Genomic DNA, 17,301 nt, shown 5'->3' with positions numbered 1-17,301 from the left:
AAGTCAAACAAAAAGAGAAGAAAGGCAGAGATGTCACACGGCAGAATACTGAGTCTTCTGATCTCTTCCCTACATACCCAGCATTTCTCTGCTGCTTAGCTCTGACAGGCAGGGATGATATTAATTAATAAAATTCCATTAATGAATGTAAAGTGAAGTACTTCCATATATCTCGTTTTCTTCAAAAGAATCCCAAATTTGAAAAAAAGAAAGAGGCCAACTGTGCAAACCATCCTCTAAGAGAAACATCTCTAAGCAAGTAAGGGAAGTACTCAGAAAAGACAAAACACAGAAATGGAAACTAACTGCCCACCTGGGCAGGGATCAAAGCATAAAATAGGACATCGGGATGATGCAAAAAAAGGCACAGAAAGCCAAGCTTGTTCATCCAGGCCAATATCAGATGGTTTGAAGTGCTCTGGTAATAGCAGAGTGAGACGAGAACCTGCTCCTCCATGATCAATGCCATCTTGCCCCTTTTTTATGCATTGCCTCCCCCTTTACATATGGAAAACTTGGGATCTTTCATCGTTTATCAAATAGTTCTGTATTGCATTTCTGACGTATCTATCTAACTGATACAGAAGAATCAAAACTAGGCATACTACTCAAGATGACAACAAATACTTAGAGCAGAGCATTACTGCTAAATACAGGAAAAACACGGTATTGCTTTCATCATACTTGATGGCATTTTATCTGCTTTTTTGAACTCCCCACAAGGAACTGATTTTTCATTGTGTGTTCAGTGTTGCCCCACTCTTTGCATTTAAGAGGCTTACATTTCCCAAGACTTTAAACTTTGTTCTCAGAATAGAGAGCAGGATGGTAAGATGCTATCAAAGGATGACAACTGAGTTACAGCATTGAAAAGGAGAAATCAATGAGAGGAGACAGGACTGAAACAGGCCAGCCATCTGTTCTCTAAAGACCCGAAAAATTGAGGTGTCCTCTTATCAGTGTCCTAATGTCAACACTGTGTAATAAAAATGAGAGGGTGCTGAGCTATTGTGACCAATTCCATCATTTTTGTTGTTTTTGTTCCTAAACCTCCTCAATCAATGACACAGGAGTTTTCACTGGAAAACAAGGGACTGACTTAGACATCTGCTTGCGTAAGCTTGACCCAATCTTGTGTACACCTCTTTCCCGCATGCTATCTAATTTACCGAAGTGAAGACCTCGCTTATTACCTACATTTTTCCTACAGTTTCAGTCAATAATGTAAATTATATTGCAGTTTTGGACAAGGCATCTTCCACGGCTCTTCAAAGTAAGCCCGGAGCTCTGCTGGATGACAGCCCCTGCAAGCCCGGCCGTGAAATTCCCATTGCCAGCACAGCCTCGCCTGGAATGGTACACAACTGGCTTATTTTGTGGCCAGCAGTTTTTGCTACAGGCAGTTTAACAGGATATGAGTTAGTGACTACAGAGATGCACACGAGCAGTTGAGGACTTGCTTGCCCCAGGCTTGGTGGTGTTTCTTCAGCTTTATTTTGGGACATAAAGGTAGAAGATGTAATCCCTCCTCTCTTTTCCCAACCCTCTTCTTTGCTTTTACTGCAGACTAGCCAGCTGAAGTAACTGCTGGTGTTTAAGGAAAGCCTCACACATCTCCGGTCAGCCATTCGCATTTGCTAGTCTTAGCCTGTAAGCCAGAGGTATGCCCTCTTACAGCCCGAATTGACCTTTTTTCTTCTTCTTCTCTTCCTCCCCACCTCTCCTCCCTGCCTGCCGGCCATGCCCAGCCGCACAGTGTAGCCCTGTTAGTCTCTGATCTCAGGACAAAACCATGGGTAACTGATGAGTTTCAGTTAGTCCTTAACGTGCAAGACACACTGACGGGAGCGGGGCGCTGGGACTCTACCCTCCCCGCTCCCTGGTAAAGGAAAGGTAAACGATCGTGTCCTGCCTCCCTTGGGATTTTGCCCTCTGGAAGTTAACATGAGTCGGAATAACACCTTCTTCCTAGAAGGGCACGTTGATTCTCAGCCTGCAAAACGCTGAGGGCTTGTATCTTCCCGAGCAGAAAGCGGTGCTGGTGGGAGCAAAGTGTCCCGCCCGGCTCCCCAGCAGCCTGTTGGGATGTGGAATCTCTTTGCTTGACCTCATCAACTTTCTCTGGCATAGCACTGTATTCACCCAAATCAAACACTACAGAGTTCAATCGACAAAAATAAACCAATTTTATTTTATGATCTGTGCTGTCAAGGAGACATATTTAACTCTGCAATGAAAGCCCATGCCTTCTTCCCCCACCCCCTGCCTCTTTCTTTAAGGTAACTATTCCTCAGAGACTAAAGACACACATTGCATAATTATATCTGCTGTTGAAACCTCAAACGTGTTTTTCAGCTTCCCACACTTCACAGCAGGACCAGGTACGCTGGTTTTTTGCCTGCTTTTCCATTCTGTGTAGTCTAATTTTTTTCCTCCAAAATATTTTAGGATTTTTAACAGGTACAATTGTAAATGACTGCAATGCCTCATAGCCACATACTGCGCTCACTCTAGAGATGGTAATGGAAGAGCAGTTACCATTTGAAATAATGTGAGAATTAGCGGAGGAAAACTTATTTTTATACACAGCTCTTGCAGGGCTTACAGCTTGTCTAGAAAATAACTACTTCATTTAATAATTACTTTTGTGGGAAGCAGAAGAATCACTTCGGAGACAATCTCTTAAGTGATGATAAAGTAAATGTTCTCAAAGTTCCTGGTTGAAAAGAGTAACAGAGTCTTCAACTCCAGGTGGGAATCACCCCCCACCCCACCCCCGACAACGCCCCCAGATCCCCCTTTCCATTTGGAAAAGATATTTATCTGGAAGCTCTAGAAGAAGGATGGCAGCAGAAAAACAAGTGTTGGAATTCCTACTCTCAGTCCATGCTGATTTTCATGCATATATATAATGAACCATTTCTTCTTAAACAGCAAAACCCTGAAGTATAGGAGCATAATAGACTGGGTTTGAACTCTGAATGAAACCTTTTGGGTATGTTCATTCTTAATATTATTTATATTTCCACTACACTTGTACCTAGAGACCCCAAAAACCTGGAGCCCTACAGTCCTTGGCACTAGGTATGCAAATAGCAAGAGACAGCCCTTTTCCCCCCACTAAAAGACTCGTAGTCTATTTACAGACCAGCAGGCAGGTGAAAGGAAATCCCAGTCTCCATTTTACAGACAAGGAACTTAGGTATGGAGTGATACATGGACGGACATGTCTGAAGCTGCCCAGAGATCGCAGAAGTGGGAACTCAGCTGAGAACCCTCATTTGTCACTGATAAAAACCCGCTTTTCTCTGTGCAGTCCCTCTCTTCCAATGCACTGTTAGGTAATTGCTTTCCACTTAAGTTTTCTTGTCAGATCCTCTGCATAAAAATCAAAAGTATCCCACTACAATTGCTCTACTCGCTCTTTCTCTTAGGTCATTTCTGGGTACCTTTGAAACCTCTACAGTTCTTTCTAGCCACACTAAAGTAGAGATGCATCTAAACCATGTTCCAGATCCGGTCACAGACTTCTGCAGGAGCCTGAGATTTGCAGTCAGTTTTCAGTGTATGAACACCTTAAATAAAACCCAGCCAAATCTCTTCTCCCTGTATTTGTCCATCTAACTACTGTTCCCTTGCTCATCAGTCATGTCATCTGCTATGACCCAGCACCTCCACAACCCTCCCAGAGGCCACTGAAATCAGTCAATTGAGAAGTGCTCTGTACATACCAGAAGATGTTTAGCATTGCGCAGTCCCAGTGCACCTCGATCTCTTGTAGTTCTAGCTTCTTCTGCTCTACAACCTTACCAGTCACTTCCCCATGTTTACATTCAGAAAGTATTTTCATTCCCCTTCACTTCCCGAGCTTCTGGCACTTTCAAAATACCTCCACTTGTGTTCTCTCCTCACTTCTTGTCTGTCTTTTCTTGGGACTTTTGCAACTCTTCACCATCCTGCTTGTCCCAACATCTCCCTCGCAGCCCTCCTCTGGCAGCATTCAGAGCTCAGCCCTGATTGCTCTTTTATTCCTGGAGGTGACTCATATCTTTCTGCACTTAACCTCTCCCTCTCAGTTCAGTCTACCATGTCTGATTGCCTCTCTGGCATCCTGTCCTGGATGTCCTGTGGCCACTCAAACTTCACAGGGTGAAACCATACTCCTCATTCTTCCCTCACATACAGTTTCACTACTTTTCCATTTTCAACATCATTTCTGCTATTCTGTCACCCAAACTCTCAGTATTGGTGCCTTATACACCCTCTCTGTTTTCTACTTTCCAACTAAATCAGCATTAAATACATCCATTTCTTTCAGTCCAATGGCTAAAGCATCTCCCATTTCCATCTGCATTACTGTAACCTCTTGCTTCTCTTTGAGCTTCTCACTTCTTATTTTTTATCTCATCAAAATGCTGCATCCACATCAACTCCCTTTATCCTTACTTCAGTGAGCCCATCTGCATGTCCAAATTCCTTCATCGACTTCTCTCCAAATTACATGACCTCCCTTCTAAGATATCATACAATTCAGCACCTGCCTCCATCTTACCCTTCAGTTTCACAGCTGTCTTCTGCTATTCTCCTAGTCATGACTTTTGCTAGATTAGTTAGTCGTCTTTGAAGGATTTCCCTCTGTTTCAGCATGAATTTTCCTTCTCCAGTTCTGCCAGTGCAGTAGTACAATGAGAACGCAGAGTAAGACGATGATTAGAATCCAGGACCCACAACTGGATTTGGAGGGTATTTCAGCATTAAATCACTGTAACCCACTGGCTTGCCTATGCTATAAGGTCTGAAACCTGGTCTTTGTACACAGTTCCAACAAATACAATAGTTGCTCAGGTCACACAGGACCCACACAGTACTTCTGGGTCCACTAATGCAGTTTCAGGCCTGCAAGACCATGTATAAACTATACGTAGGTTTGAACAGGAGGGTGGGGGTGTCCACATTGCAAAATTAGGTGCACTTCCCTTATAAAAAGTGCTAAACGGTCCCCTTTCTGGGTGCTCTTTAGGCTGTGCAACTGTGAGGATACACAGACGTCTTGAGATCCCTACAGGTTTCTCCATACCTGGGCTGGTTACAGGTTTTCACCTGATCTGTCCTGCTGATATGACGATCACATCATAATTTCAGTTCATTACATGATCCTTTCCCTCCAAACCCCAAAAGGTCTGGAAGAGGTTTTAACCAGGGAAAACCTGGCATTTTTCAGTCCTGAAAAATGTGTCAGAGTCAAGCCAGTGAGCGTGCTCAGCCAGCATAGCTGGGACTACAGTTTCTTTACTTTCTGAAAGAAACTCATAGCTGTGCATGCTGATGGGAAAGAAAGGATTATGTACCGGTACTACATACTTTTAAAATGATGACCATAAAAGTTATTTGCATGAGGTGGAATGACATCCTACCCCACAGAAGGAGGGGGTGAAAACGGACCGATGAGATGCTCTGGGAGCCTGCTGGCTGGAAGCCTCTGTGCTCTATTCTTTGCCTGGCTAGGGTTACGAGATTATCTCTTGTCAAGAGGCATACCTTCCCTCGGAGTATCTAATGGTTTGAAGCTAAATAATCAAACATAAAAAAGGAAGTAAAGTCCTTAAATATATACCTATTAGTCTGTTAAGAGGTACAAGTAACTGGAGTTATACATTCGTAAGCATCCATGCATAGACATGTGTGCACTAAAAGGGAGGAAAGCAATGTTCTTTTCTTACTGTGCTAAGATTTCAAGTACAAGGTTGCAAAAAAAACCCAGCAAAAGATGTTGATGCAATTGAGGTTTAGGTCAATTCAATTAATCTAGGAAAGCAAATTTTTAACAAATGGCTTCATTTGCTTTTCAGGATAAATAAACCACACTAATAGTATAAAGTACCTGCTGCTGCTGCACATAGCCCTTCATTTAATATCTGTGGGGCTTGCTGTCACCAGCAGCACAGAAGAGGAAAGAAAACACTCAACATTTTGCATAGCGTTCATCAGATTCTTTCCTCTGCTGTAGTGGCATAAGCAGTAAGAGTGCTTAACCCACTGTGGGCTTCCAGGCTTCTCAGGCTATCTTCTCCCTTTCCATTGAAAGCAATTTCGTTCAGCTTTAGCTGCTTTTTAATCAAAGGAAACTATAATCACACTAGCAGGATGCAAATTCTGAAGAGACATTAGCAAAACCACAGTTACTTCATTAAACTGCAGACCTGTGGTTGACAAAGGACCATCAGATCCCAAATAATATTTTGTTCTTTTGCATAGAGCAAACAAAAGCGGCTTTGGTTAATAATAATAATAATAATAATAATAATAATAATAATAATAATAATAATAATAATAATAATAATAATAGCCTCAGAAACAAAACCTGAAAAAGGAAGTGCCAACAACTACTGGGAACCTCAGCTCAGAAAATTATAGCAATTTCATATTCATATTTATCACAAAAAAAGCCTTTCCCTGACCTTCAGAAAATGAGATCTGTCTACCACACCAGTTAATAGGGAGTCCTAAGTCGAGTGCCGTCAGTCCTAAGTAACATGTAAAACCACACAGCAAAACGAAGTAATACAACATTGAACAAGAACGCGGGGTAACATCTGTGAGGCTGTTTTTTGCCTGAATGCTTTTATGCTCCTCTTAGTTCTCAGCTTCTCCTAATTGCCGACTTTGGCAAAATCCAAATAATTTGTCATTGTTGCCTTCAAGTATTTGCATTCCCAGAAACATAAAAAGCATATACTTACCTGTAGCAACACCTGTGATTGATTACACCGTCACTCTCTGAATACCCTCTGGAGGTTTTGCTCAGTCCCAAAAGGAGAGGGGGAAGGGATGAGAACAGTTGTCTGATGAGGAGCACTATATTAATTCCAATAAAAATACAATTTCCCCCATGCATTTGACAGCATGGTGAAAATCACACTAGCTGGATTCCAGGTAAACCAGTCCTTCCAAATACTGAGTTGAGTCAAGCAAACTCTACTGCAGCACGACAAGGAAAAAGTTGATGTATCAAGGCAGAAAACCCTGATCTAAAATTCACAGGAATGGTAACAAAACACAATCGATACACACAGCAATTTCTATAGCAACTAGGGGAAAAAAGGCAGAAAAAAGAAGAGTTGGTTCCTTAACTGTCAGCACAGAGCTGCTGTGGCAATCGAGGGGACCTGTCCCTCTTGGCATCTCTCTGATCGACACGCTGAATCGATGCCCAGTGCATCCCTCCCGCGCTCCCTTTCCTCTTTCCCTGGGATCTGTGGAGGGGCAAGCCGAGCATCCCAGCCTCCGAGGGGAGCACACACATGTACACACACCCCCCATGCAAGCAAACGCGCTCCCCTGCTTCTCTCCTACACCCACAGGATCTCAGCACTCACCGTCACGGGCTTCCTCCCCGCGACTGCAGTTGCTGCAAATGTGTTTGATCTCCTTGCCTATGTGACAGTGTATCACAAAAGAGACATTGTTGTTAGTGGTGGTGGTGGGCTCCTTCAGTGGCTTCATCCTCACTAGATAGAAAGATTTCTTTTTAGGTTTCTCTCCACTCATGTCTGAAACCGAGCCCTGCCTGCAGCCAGAAGAAGAAAAAGCAAGCATCCCAGGCTGCCTGGCGTGCGTGCAATCCGCCATCCGCTCCCTCTCGCCTCAGCGTTTAGCTGCCACACACACAACAGGGATGAAGGGGAGGGCTGGGGGAGAGGGGGGGAGGCGGGAGGCAGAGCAGGCAGAAGCGCTGCCTGAGCCTTGCTGCCCTCCGCGACCCTGCTCCTTAACCAATCCACTCGGGCTTGGCTGGAGGATGCTCGGCGTCTCCCCGCTCCGGCCATGCCCGCGAGGAGCCTCACCCTCAGCCGCGGGCGCTAGGCATGTGTGGCGGCAAAGCGGAGCCTGGGACAGTTTTGGCTACCTTGCCGGCTGCAGGCATCCCAGGAGCGCAGAGCCTTCCCTCCGGCCCCCTCCTCTTCTCCCATGCCTCCCCCACCCTGTTCTGGCAAGCCCCCACATCCGTGGGAGCCCCGCGCCGGGCCGTAGCCCTCTGGGATGGTGGGCACAGCCGCCGGCACTGCCAGCGCCGCGGTCCCTTGGCAGGACGCGCTGCCATTCTCCAGCCTGGCGAACTCGGCAACCTCGCCTTCGTGCTCGGGTGGCATGGCAGCCTGTCCCGCCGTAATTAATATTTTACACAGAAAGGACGGTCTGCCAGCAGGCTGACAGGGGGCTGCCCCGCCCCCCCCCCCCTCGCCTCCGCAGGCGGCTTCAGCTCTGGGGGCGCCGGGCCTCTCTGCTTCGGGTGCCCCAGGAAAACCAGCTCCCCTTCTGCAAACCCCTCCCGCTTTTCATTCTTGCTTTTTCTGCCTGTTTCTTTTAAAAGACAGACGAGGTGCCTGTCCTGGCCTGTCTGGGGCTCACAATGCCAGCCACTGACAGCGGCTGGCACTGCCTGGTGACTTCAGCCCAAGCCCCCCTGCAACGGGACTGCTCCTCCGAGGCTAAGGCTGACCAGAGGCTCCCAGAGAAGTGCAGACAGTTTGAATTCATTTTGACTGCTTATCTGGGGGATAAGGAATACCCCCTTCTTTGTCTCCCTTGCCTCCTGCCCAAAATGCAGCTGCTCCAGAGCAGAGAGCAGATTATAATCTCTGGCCAGACGCTCTGTCAATCCCTTGCTGCCCAGCTGCCCCCGAAATGCGCCGTCTGTTTTCAGGGCACAGTCAACAGCCCAAGCTGCCCAACCTGCCGAAGCAGCAGCTCAGGACAGTGCCTGTAGGACAGAGAAAGGGGGGAGCAGCGGCGAGGATGCTTGCTTCTTGCAGGCTTCGGGAAGGAAAGCCTGAAGAAGAGATGATAAACTCAGCTATTCTAGTAGCTATTATAGGAATGTGAGTGTTGCTCCTTTAAATCTTCAGCAAGCTATCAGTTTGGCAGGCACTAAGCAGAGAGAGAGTGCAATTGGGGCAGACGAAACATGGCAAAGAATAATACCATTCTCCGTATTTTTAGCCAAAGCCCTTGCTCTCTGTTAGAAGAAATCCACTCATACTGCAATTCTTTACCATTTCCACACATTGTTGCCACATGTTTTACTGCAACAAGAGGCCAAACCAGCCCTGATTCTCTTCAACTGCACATGAAACAGTCAGCGAGACTTTTGCCTAAAGACGGAGCAGAAACTTAAGGATTCAGTGCCATGGTTTTCCATTTTCTCAAATGCACGCACGCACACACGCGCACAGACACACACAAGATGCATGCAACGGAACTGCTGACCTACTTGTTCTGCGTCATTCTGATGCAGGTCTGACTTCTCACCTGGCGCTCCCGGGAGTTGAAACCTTGAGATGTCACATGCGGCAAAAATTACAAGGCTTTACTTTTCTTAGCAGCATTCACAAATCAGACTAGGTGCTATCAGATTCCACAGAAATACGGGCTGAAGCATGCTCTCAGTAGAATCATGCTGTTCACTAAGCCACGCACAGCATCCTGCACACTGGGCTATGTATATAGGTTTATGTCGAATAGTCGGTCACCTCAGGTTAAGTATTGCCCCAAAGGACTTGATTTTGCATGTGTTGCTCATCTAAAATTCTCACCTGTTTCATCTAAGCGTTAAGAGAATAGGGAATGCAGAATTATTCAGGAACAAGCAGGTGAATTCCCCAAGTGTGCGTATCGTGTAGTTACGAGTTAATGCACTGAAAAGGTCCCTTTGGATGCCTGATGCTGAGACACTGTTTGCTTCCTTACACATTTGGAAAACAAAAGCTGAGAACAGCTCGATCCCCTACCAGTCGCCCAGCAGTTCAGACACTCGCAGTGGATTTCGCTCTAACTTACTCATTGCCTTTGAGAACACCTTCAGTTCGGTTGTGATTCAGAAAATAATTAGGTAAGCAGAAGACATGACCGTAATTCACCTTCTGAACTTGCGTAGAGTTCACTGCTGTCTGTCACTGGTACCAGGCACTGCCGCGTTATAGAAATGGGTCAGGAAAGGAAACCACATGCAAATGTGAACTTCCCCGAATTTGGGGAATACGAGTGTTAAGGAAATGCAGGGTGAACTCAAAACTGGAATACCATATCTGCTGTGTCAGGGCAGTATTGGGGTGTTGTGCCTCACCTGCTTTAGGAAAGGAAACTAGCATGATATATTCAGCAGAGCTGAAGATGAGCAGAGCTGGTCTTATAAGGCAAATGGTCTTGTAGTGAAGGAATCAGGTAGGACTTAGGACATGAAAAACTGCATCAGGTCATCAGTCTTTTGCAGTCTCCCTCTGTGACCTTGGACAAATTACTTACAACATCTTGATATCTCAGCTCCTTGGCTAAAGAACAGTGATGTCCATGTTTCTGGTTTTCAGACAAATTTTATGAAATCATATTGCAAGGTGCTCTGAAGGTGTTTGTATGTGACAGAGAGGGAACACTTACACAGACTGTTCAAATACAGAGGTCTACTGTTTATAGCAAAATGAGAGGAGAAACAGGAAAAACATGTTCTACCAGGCTTAGTCTGAACGGTTCACTCAGTCCAAACTTAAGCTTTTTTGTTTCATTGGATTTTGTTTCAACAGTGTTTATCCCTCCTCTTGCAACTCTTTTTATTCTAAAACCATGAAATTCAACTCAGATCTGAAAACAGACTTGGTATCCATAACCCTTCATTTTTTAGTGACTCTGTTATTATCTCCCAACCCCAAACAACTTTTGGAGAGGGACAGGAGCGACCCCCTTCTCGGGCAGAGACTGGAAGGAGACTATCCGGGTAACTACTCCTACAGGTCAGGTGTAAATCTCTTTAGTGACTCCATACAGCTTCACATGTACTCTGTACTATGAAAGAACCACCAAACATTACGGGAACGGACAGAGTTTTTGCAAGCAGATCCCAAGAGACTGCAGAAGCCCAGCTGCTCTGACACGTCTGGGGACATTTGGGAATTAAATAACTGGTCCAGTGGGTAACACTGACTCCATGTGGATAAGAGCCCCAAATTATCACGGAGAAAGCCCAGTGCATTTTTGCTTGCAGGTGCTATGTATTTTGAATGCAAACAAGCCCTGAAGCCATCTGCTAGTATGTCTCTTGTAACATGCACTTCACTATAACATGCAAATTGCCTTCATTCCTCAGAGCCGCCTTATAGAGAATCTGAATTTGCCACAGCTCATAAAACAAAAATACGTTTAATTATGATCTGTGTAATTATGGTGAAAGCTGCCGCTGCTAATCAGTTCCAGGACAAATAATGTAAAATGAACGTACTATAGTATTCCTGCAGAAAATGACGTGCTTTGCCTTGTTTTTAAAGATAAGTCAAAAAAAAGCATAACCCTTTCACTGCCTCAATACGTGGCTGCAAACCCTGGCATGATTTTATTGCATGGTGGACAACAAAATCAATGAAGAGGATGTCAGACAGTTGCTTATTTGACAGTGAATCAACAAACTTGCATCCTATTCCCAGCCCACATTCACTTCTTGTGTAAGTTTGGGAAACCATTTGTACCTTCAGTTCCTCCCACCGCAGCCTTTGCCATTAAGGAGGGTGCCACTTCCATTGTCCATAAAGAAGAGATGAAAGCAGCATCCCCTTTAAAAAGGTGACTACTGAGATATGGACTCATTTCTGCATCAAAATCTTTGAGGCTCCACCCTGTCTTTCCATTTTTTCCCCTGGACCGTGTCTCCCCCTGTCCCAGATCACCTGGCTGAGAGTCTTTTTTGGATCACCGTGCCCTCAAACAATCTCTGAAAGCAAAAAGTGTGCTGGAACCAAGGAGCCAAAAGCAGGCAAGCTTTTGGTTGCATCCTCCACACCACAAAAAAAAGATTTCCTCTTACTTCTTTCTCCAAGCTGTGGCACTGGGCAAACGCCCAGTGCCAGTCAGGACACCCCTGAAGCCTGCCTTAAGCCCCTCAGCTGAACAACGTGGAGGTTTCTGTGTGGGCAGGACAGGCTCCATCCTGCTTCCAGCACAAATAGGTGGACATCAAAAAGCGCGTGGAAGCCTGCCTCTCAGCCACGCTTCCCTTGCACCACCAAGGCAATACGAAGGTTATCTCGGAGAGCTGTAGTGTTTCCTTGAAGAAGCTGTGGCTAACAGAATGGCACTGTCCAGGTGAAAATGCTAGACAAACGCAAGTCTAACAAGGCAGCATCATTTCTTCTCAGCAGTCTAGTCCTTCTAACCAAAACACCATGATTCATTAGTTTTACAGTCTATTTAGGCAGTGATGTTTTTGCAGGGATGCCCCTGTACTTGGCAATTTTTTCAAAATATTTTCATTTCCTCCCTATTTCCTCTGCCCACTGTAGTGTGAATTCCAGTGAGAATAAAAAAGAGATAAAAGATAAATTAACTCATTACCAGCTGCTCTGGTGATTAATGCATACATTGATGTTGTATTACACACACTGAAACAAACTGATCAACTCGGAGTGAAGAGGCAAATACGTACAATTTGATCCATTGACTACAACAGAGGAATCGGCCACTAACACAGTGGTAGCATTTTCTATTCACTGCCAAAAAATGCCCCAAAAGCCACCTCAGGACAGCTGACATTTGCCAGAACAGTTTGTTGCCAGGTGGAAAATCCTTCTACTTGCAAGCCACAACTCAAACCCTGATACCCAAATATTTTCTGTTTGCCAGGCAATTAGTGCAGCAGGACTCTGGTCCATGGCAGGGGCTCCAGGGTGCTAGGCTGACAGTATTTCTGCGTATTTCTGCTTACTGCATGGCACATCAGCAAAAACTGGGAGGGCAAGGAGGAGGGATAATCAGCCTGAGACTCCAGCAGGCCAAAATAGAAGATGACCTTTTTAGTTCTGTAGCTATAAACACATTCTTAAGCAACAATCCCAGCTACTCCTTGCAGTCACGAGCCCAAGAGAGCCAGGTGATGAGTGCCGCACAAACAAAAGCAAACTGAGGGGAGAAGAAAGGAAAGCAAATGCCCTTTCTTGGCCTTCCTATGTTCAGCAACGCTGCTGAAGCATCACACTGCTCATTCTTGCTCTACTTGCAGGGCTCTCCACATCCCATGCACATGCTTTGCCATGATGGAGTTCTCTCCTTATTTAGGAGAAGCCCTGCTTTATTTCAGTGTGATACCATATGGTGTGATAAAAATGAAGAGAAAAGGTTACACGCAAAAACCATATAAGCTTAGAAACACCTGTTTGCTTCAAGTGTGAAGAACTGCTGACGGTAAAGGGCTTCTAAGGATAAAAAGGAAGATGACATCCTACCCAGCAGGAGAGATGGAAAGTTGCTGAGCTGCCATTTGAATGCCCAAACGTGTATGTGTAATTAGTGCACAAAGGCCTGATGAAGCTAAGGGTAAACACCAGCAATGAACAATGTGGAATCTGGATCTGTAAAACAGCTGAGCAAGCAACCATTAGCATTAGATGACACTCAAAGGAAGAGACAATCTTTATGCTGAAATTATAGGTGAAGTTCTTGCTCTAGCAAAGTCACTGCAAGTCCTCGCATCAGAGCCACTAGTCACTACAGTCCTAACAAGGTCATTAGTTCGTATCTTAGAAAATCTACTCTGAATTTGTGTGTCTAATTTAGATGTGGCATACCCTGGGGTTTTAGTGATCTGTTTGGAGCACTTTGCAGAGCCTGAATAACTGGCTTTCCAGAGGAATGGAAGCCTACACCATTTTTACCTTGATAATAGACACAGGATAGAGCAGAGGCATGAACTGGGACTCAGTAGCACTCCTGCACCCTCAGTTTAGATACAGCTGCAATCCTGAACTTAACAAAAATTAGTTCCAAAAACCTCAGTGCAATTACAAGACTGTAACCAGGGAGGAATCTGAATCAAGTTCTGCCTGGCCAATTTAGCAATTCATGTGGCTGCACACCATAACATATACCAAAACACAATAGCACTGGTGACTTGGAGACTCACAACATGCAGCAGCTTCCTCGCCAGTTACTCCCGGCTTGACACTGAGAGAACAAAAATCTACTACACTACACATTGGATTTTCACCCCTCCCACCCCCAAAATACCTTTTTCCTTCTGCTCATAAATAAAGAAACAGCTCTGCACCTTCTGCTTTCTTCCCACCAGAACCAGAGCTGTCTTATATATAGGTGCAGAAAAATACATATTAAAAAACCCAACACAAAACCAAACCCACAGTCAGGTATCTGGCTGCATCTATAATTCCCCACAGCACGCTAAAAAAAGCTCAGTGAGGGGAGAAGGCAGAGCATGTCTCTGTGCGTGCCTCTGTGTCTAGCAAGCCCCTGGGGAAAAACTGTGACTTATTCTTGTCAGAAATGCTCCTAGCCATGAAAAAGGGAGGGAGAAGGTCCAGAGGAGCAGTCCAAGCCCTTGGAGTAAATGAAGTCAGGTACTGACCACCTCTGGGTAGAAAACAGGCAGAACTCCTCCCACATCATGGGTTAGTTTTATACCTCTTCCTATGGATATAGAAACTAGGCATTTGTGATTTGTTGGCTCCAAGTAAAACTAAATGTCTGAAAAGCAAAGCAAAGAAGGCAATTGGAGGGTTCCAGAGATGTGCATTACAACTGTTTTACAACAAGAACATTAATTTGCACAAAATCAAATGTTTGACTTAAAATAACATGGAAAATAGAGCAGAAGCCCCGAATTTGCAACATGCAATGGACAAACTTGAAATTCTGTGGAACCAATCAAGTTTTCTGTGTGTGACAAACTGATGACTCGGAACAGCCTTTTCTGGAGACTCTTGCATGCAAAGAAAGCTCAGTAAAGCAGGTTATGGTCATCATCTTTCAGGATGCCACTATAGTTTTCCCGCTATTTTCTCAAGAACTGCACATGTCTCAAGATGGGAATAAAAGAAACACTGCTGAGGAAAAATCGACCTGTAATTGCTAGTGCCTGAAAATCCTGGGTGATCAACTCGACACACCTGAGAAAAACTCAATCTTTCTAGATCTGCCACTTGGGATATCGTGAAGCTCCATCCCTTTTACAGTGTGTGGGATAGACATGAATATCACGAAATCCCAGAGGTCTAAGACTTTCAGTTCCCTGTCACAGGCACTCAAGGACTGAGCCATACACAGTGCTCTGACCTGTCTCCAGAAAGGTCTGAGTCATCTGGCTTTAAGGAAAATTTAAGAAAATAGGTCAAACTGAACTTTCCATCACAGGCAATTGCAATGAAGTCAATCAGCATGCACAAGCATTGCTCTCAGCACAAATAGCCCCCGCACTTCTGTCTACATGACTAATCAAATTAATTCCTGATGATATCAAGTAGCATGGCTTCCCTAAGAATATACACAGACTAACATTTCCTGCTGATAATCCTTACTTTTGTTGTTGCTTCTCAAGCCGAAATTATGGAGAAGGATCAGACTGTAGGAATCTTTGGTGAAGTAATACATCCAAAATAAGTAAGAGCATGGCTTGAAATTGCTAGACAGACCAAAAGATTTATTTCAAACCAATTAAATGGATAGTTATTATCTCAGAAACTCTCTACTGGCTATTGAGATCACCAGGTTACAGCGGACAAAGTTACGATCAGCACATAATAGGGATGACTGGATTTTTTGCCTTTATAAATGACTCATATTAAGTCTGTTGCTTGCAGTTCAGAATAGTTTACTTGAAGGTCAGGGATATGACTGTGCATGAAGAACACTCGTTTAGGGTACACTTTCACACAAAAAAAGAAAAGGCAAATGAAGAAGAGTAAGTTTTGCAGACTTAGTCCCAAAGAGCTCATTTGAAGTAACATGGTTTTACACTCTTACCCAAACTTTCCAGGCCAATGGCCTGGGACTTGCCATGTCTCTTGTGGGCCACAGGGTCTACCTGTCCTGGTTCCAGCTGGGATAGAGTTAATTTTCCTCCTCGTAGCTAGTATAGTGCTGTGTGTTGGATTTAGCATGAGAAGAATGTGATAACACACTGATGTTTTAGTTGTTACTAAGCAGTGCTTATACTAACTCAAGGACTTTTCAGCTTCCCATGCTCTGCCAGCGAGGAGGTGCACAAGAAGCTGGGAGGGAGCATAGCCAGGACAGCTGACCCAAACTGGCCAAAGGGATATTCCATACCATGTGACGTCATGCTCAGTATATAAACTGGGGGGAGTTGGTTGGGGGACAGCAATCACTTCTCGGGGACTGGCTGGGCATCGGTTGGCAGGTCGTGTGCGGTTGCATCACTTGTTTTTCCTGGGTTTTGTTTCTCTCTCTCTTTTTGTTGTTTTCCTTTTCATTACAGTTATTATTATTATTATTATTATTATTTTATGTTATTTCAATCATAAGACTGTTCTCATCTCAACCCACAAGTTTTCTTACTTTTACCTTTCTGATTCTCTCCCCCTTCCCCCCACTGCGGGGGGAGGGTGAGCGAGTGGCTGCGTGGTGCTTAGTTGCTGGCTGGGGTTAAACCACAACACTGCTTCACAAAACTAATGAGTTTTCATTTCAGTTTAATGGCTCGCTACGGTTCCTGTGGTTTCCAGTGCCATTGTGTTCGAGACAATCTGACAAAGTCATAAAATGCAAAAGCTTTGGAAGATGGACGAGTGGGGAAAGCCAGCCGGCAAGTCCAGTAAAGTCAAACCCTGACCAAGCTCAGATGGAGGTCGAGGGGCTGAGCTGAAGGAGCAAGCTCAATGTTTGCGAGGTCCAACAGAGGTACAAATGAGTAGGCAGGCAGGCAGAGATTCAGAAGGGAACATCAGGCGAAGGGAAATAACGTTCAGTAGGAAGAGAAAGCAGATAAGGGGAAGGATGAGGAAAAGAGAGATTAGGAAAGCTGTGAATAGACATTCAAACTTTCAGGGTGCTTTTGAACTGACAGACCCTCCCAATCTTCAGAGGCTTCCCCACGGCTGAAAAGCACTTTGTAATTACACATGAACAGTGCAGGAACCGGGAGTACCGGGCCAGCTGCAAAGGACGATTAAGGTACGTACGCTGGCAAAGCTGTAGGGGGAAGCTTTCACAAGCATCTGCCTCCACTGGGCCTGACAGCAGCACACACTGTCAATCTCCTCACTTCAATAAGCACTCACATTTTTCTCAAATTAGAAAAAAAAGACAACACAAATCCCTAGGAATAGCATGTCGTTTCTATACATATCTCCCAGTGAGCTAGCAGCTCGCAGTACTGAAATGAAGCAAGAAGCTTCTGACAATGTAATGAGCATCTTTTTCAGTCTTTTCCTTCTGCAGCATAAACAGAGGCTCCTCTGAACAGCAGAGAAGCTGCATGAGGAGCCTTTCACTTTCTCCAAAGAAAAGCAG

The 17,301-nt window shown here is 44.9% G+C and overlaps 1 protein-coding gene across 2 annotated transcripts in view; it reads right to left on the bottom strand.

Moving 5' to 3' along the window:
* PHACTR1 (phosphatase and actin regulator 1) overlaps positions 1 to 17,301 on the bottom strand; it is a 313,153-nt gene that overhangs the window by 144,620 nt on the left and 151,232 nt on the right. The window contains exon 1 of one of the 2 annotated variants that reach the window (XM_075142706.1): positions 7,377 to 7,660. The exons of the other annotated variant lie outside the window; for it this stretch is intronic. Within the exon in view, the coding sequence (XP_074998807.1) occupies positions 7,377 to 7,629 (253 nt within the window). The 5' untranslated portion in view covers positions 7,630 to 7,660. Of the gene's footprint in view, positions 1 to 7,376; positions 7,661 to 17,301 lie in introns of those variants that run through there. 2 annotated transcript variants of the gene reach the window in all.

The sequence above is a fragment of the Calonectris borealis genome, chromosome 2 (genome assembly GCF_964195595.1).
Source record: "Calonectris borealis chromosome 2, bCalBor7.hap1.2, whole genome shotgun sequence".
Lineage (NCBI taxonomy): Eukaryota > Metazoa > Chordata > Aves > Procellariiformes > Procellariidae > Calonectris > Calonectris borealis.
The sequence above is the reverse complement of the archived record's forward strand: the minus strand, read 5'-3'. Positions and strand labels throughout refer to the sequence as shown.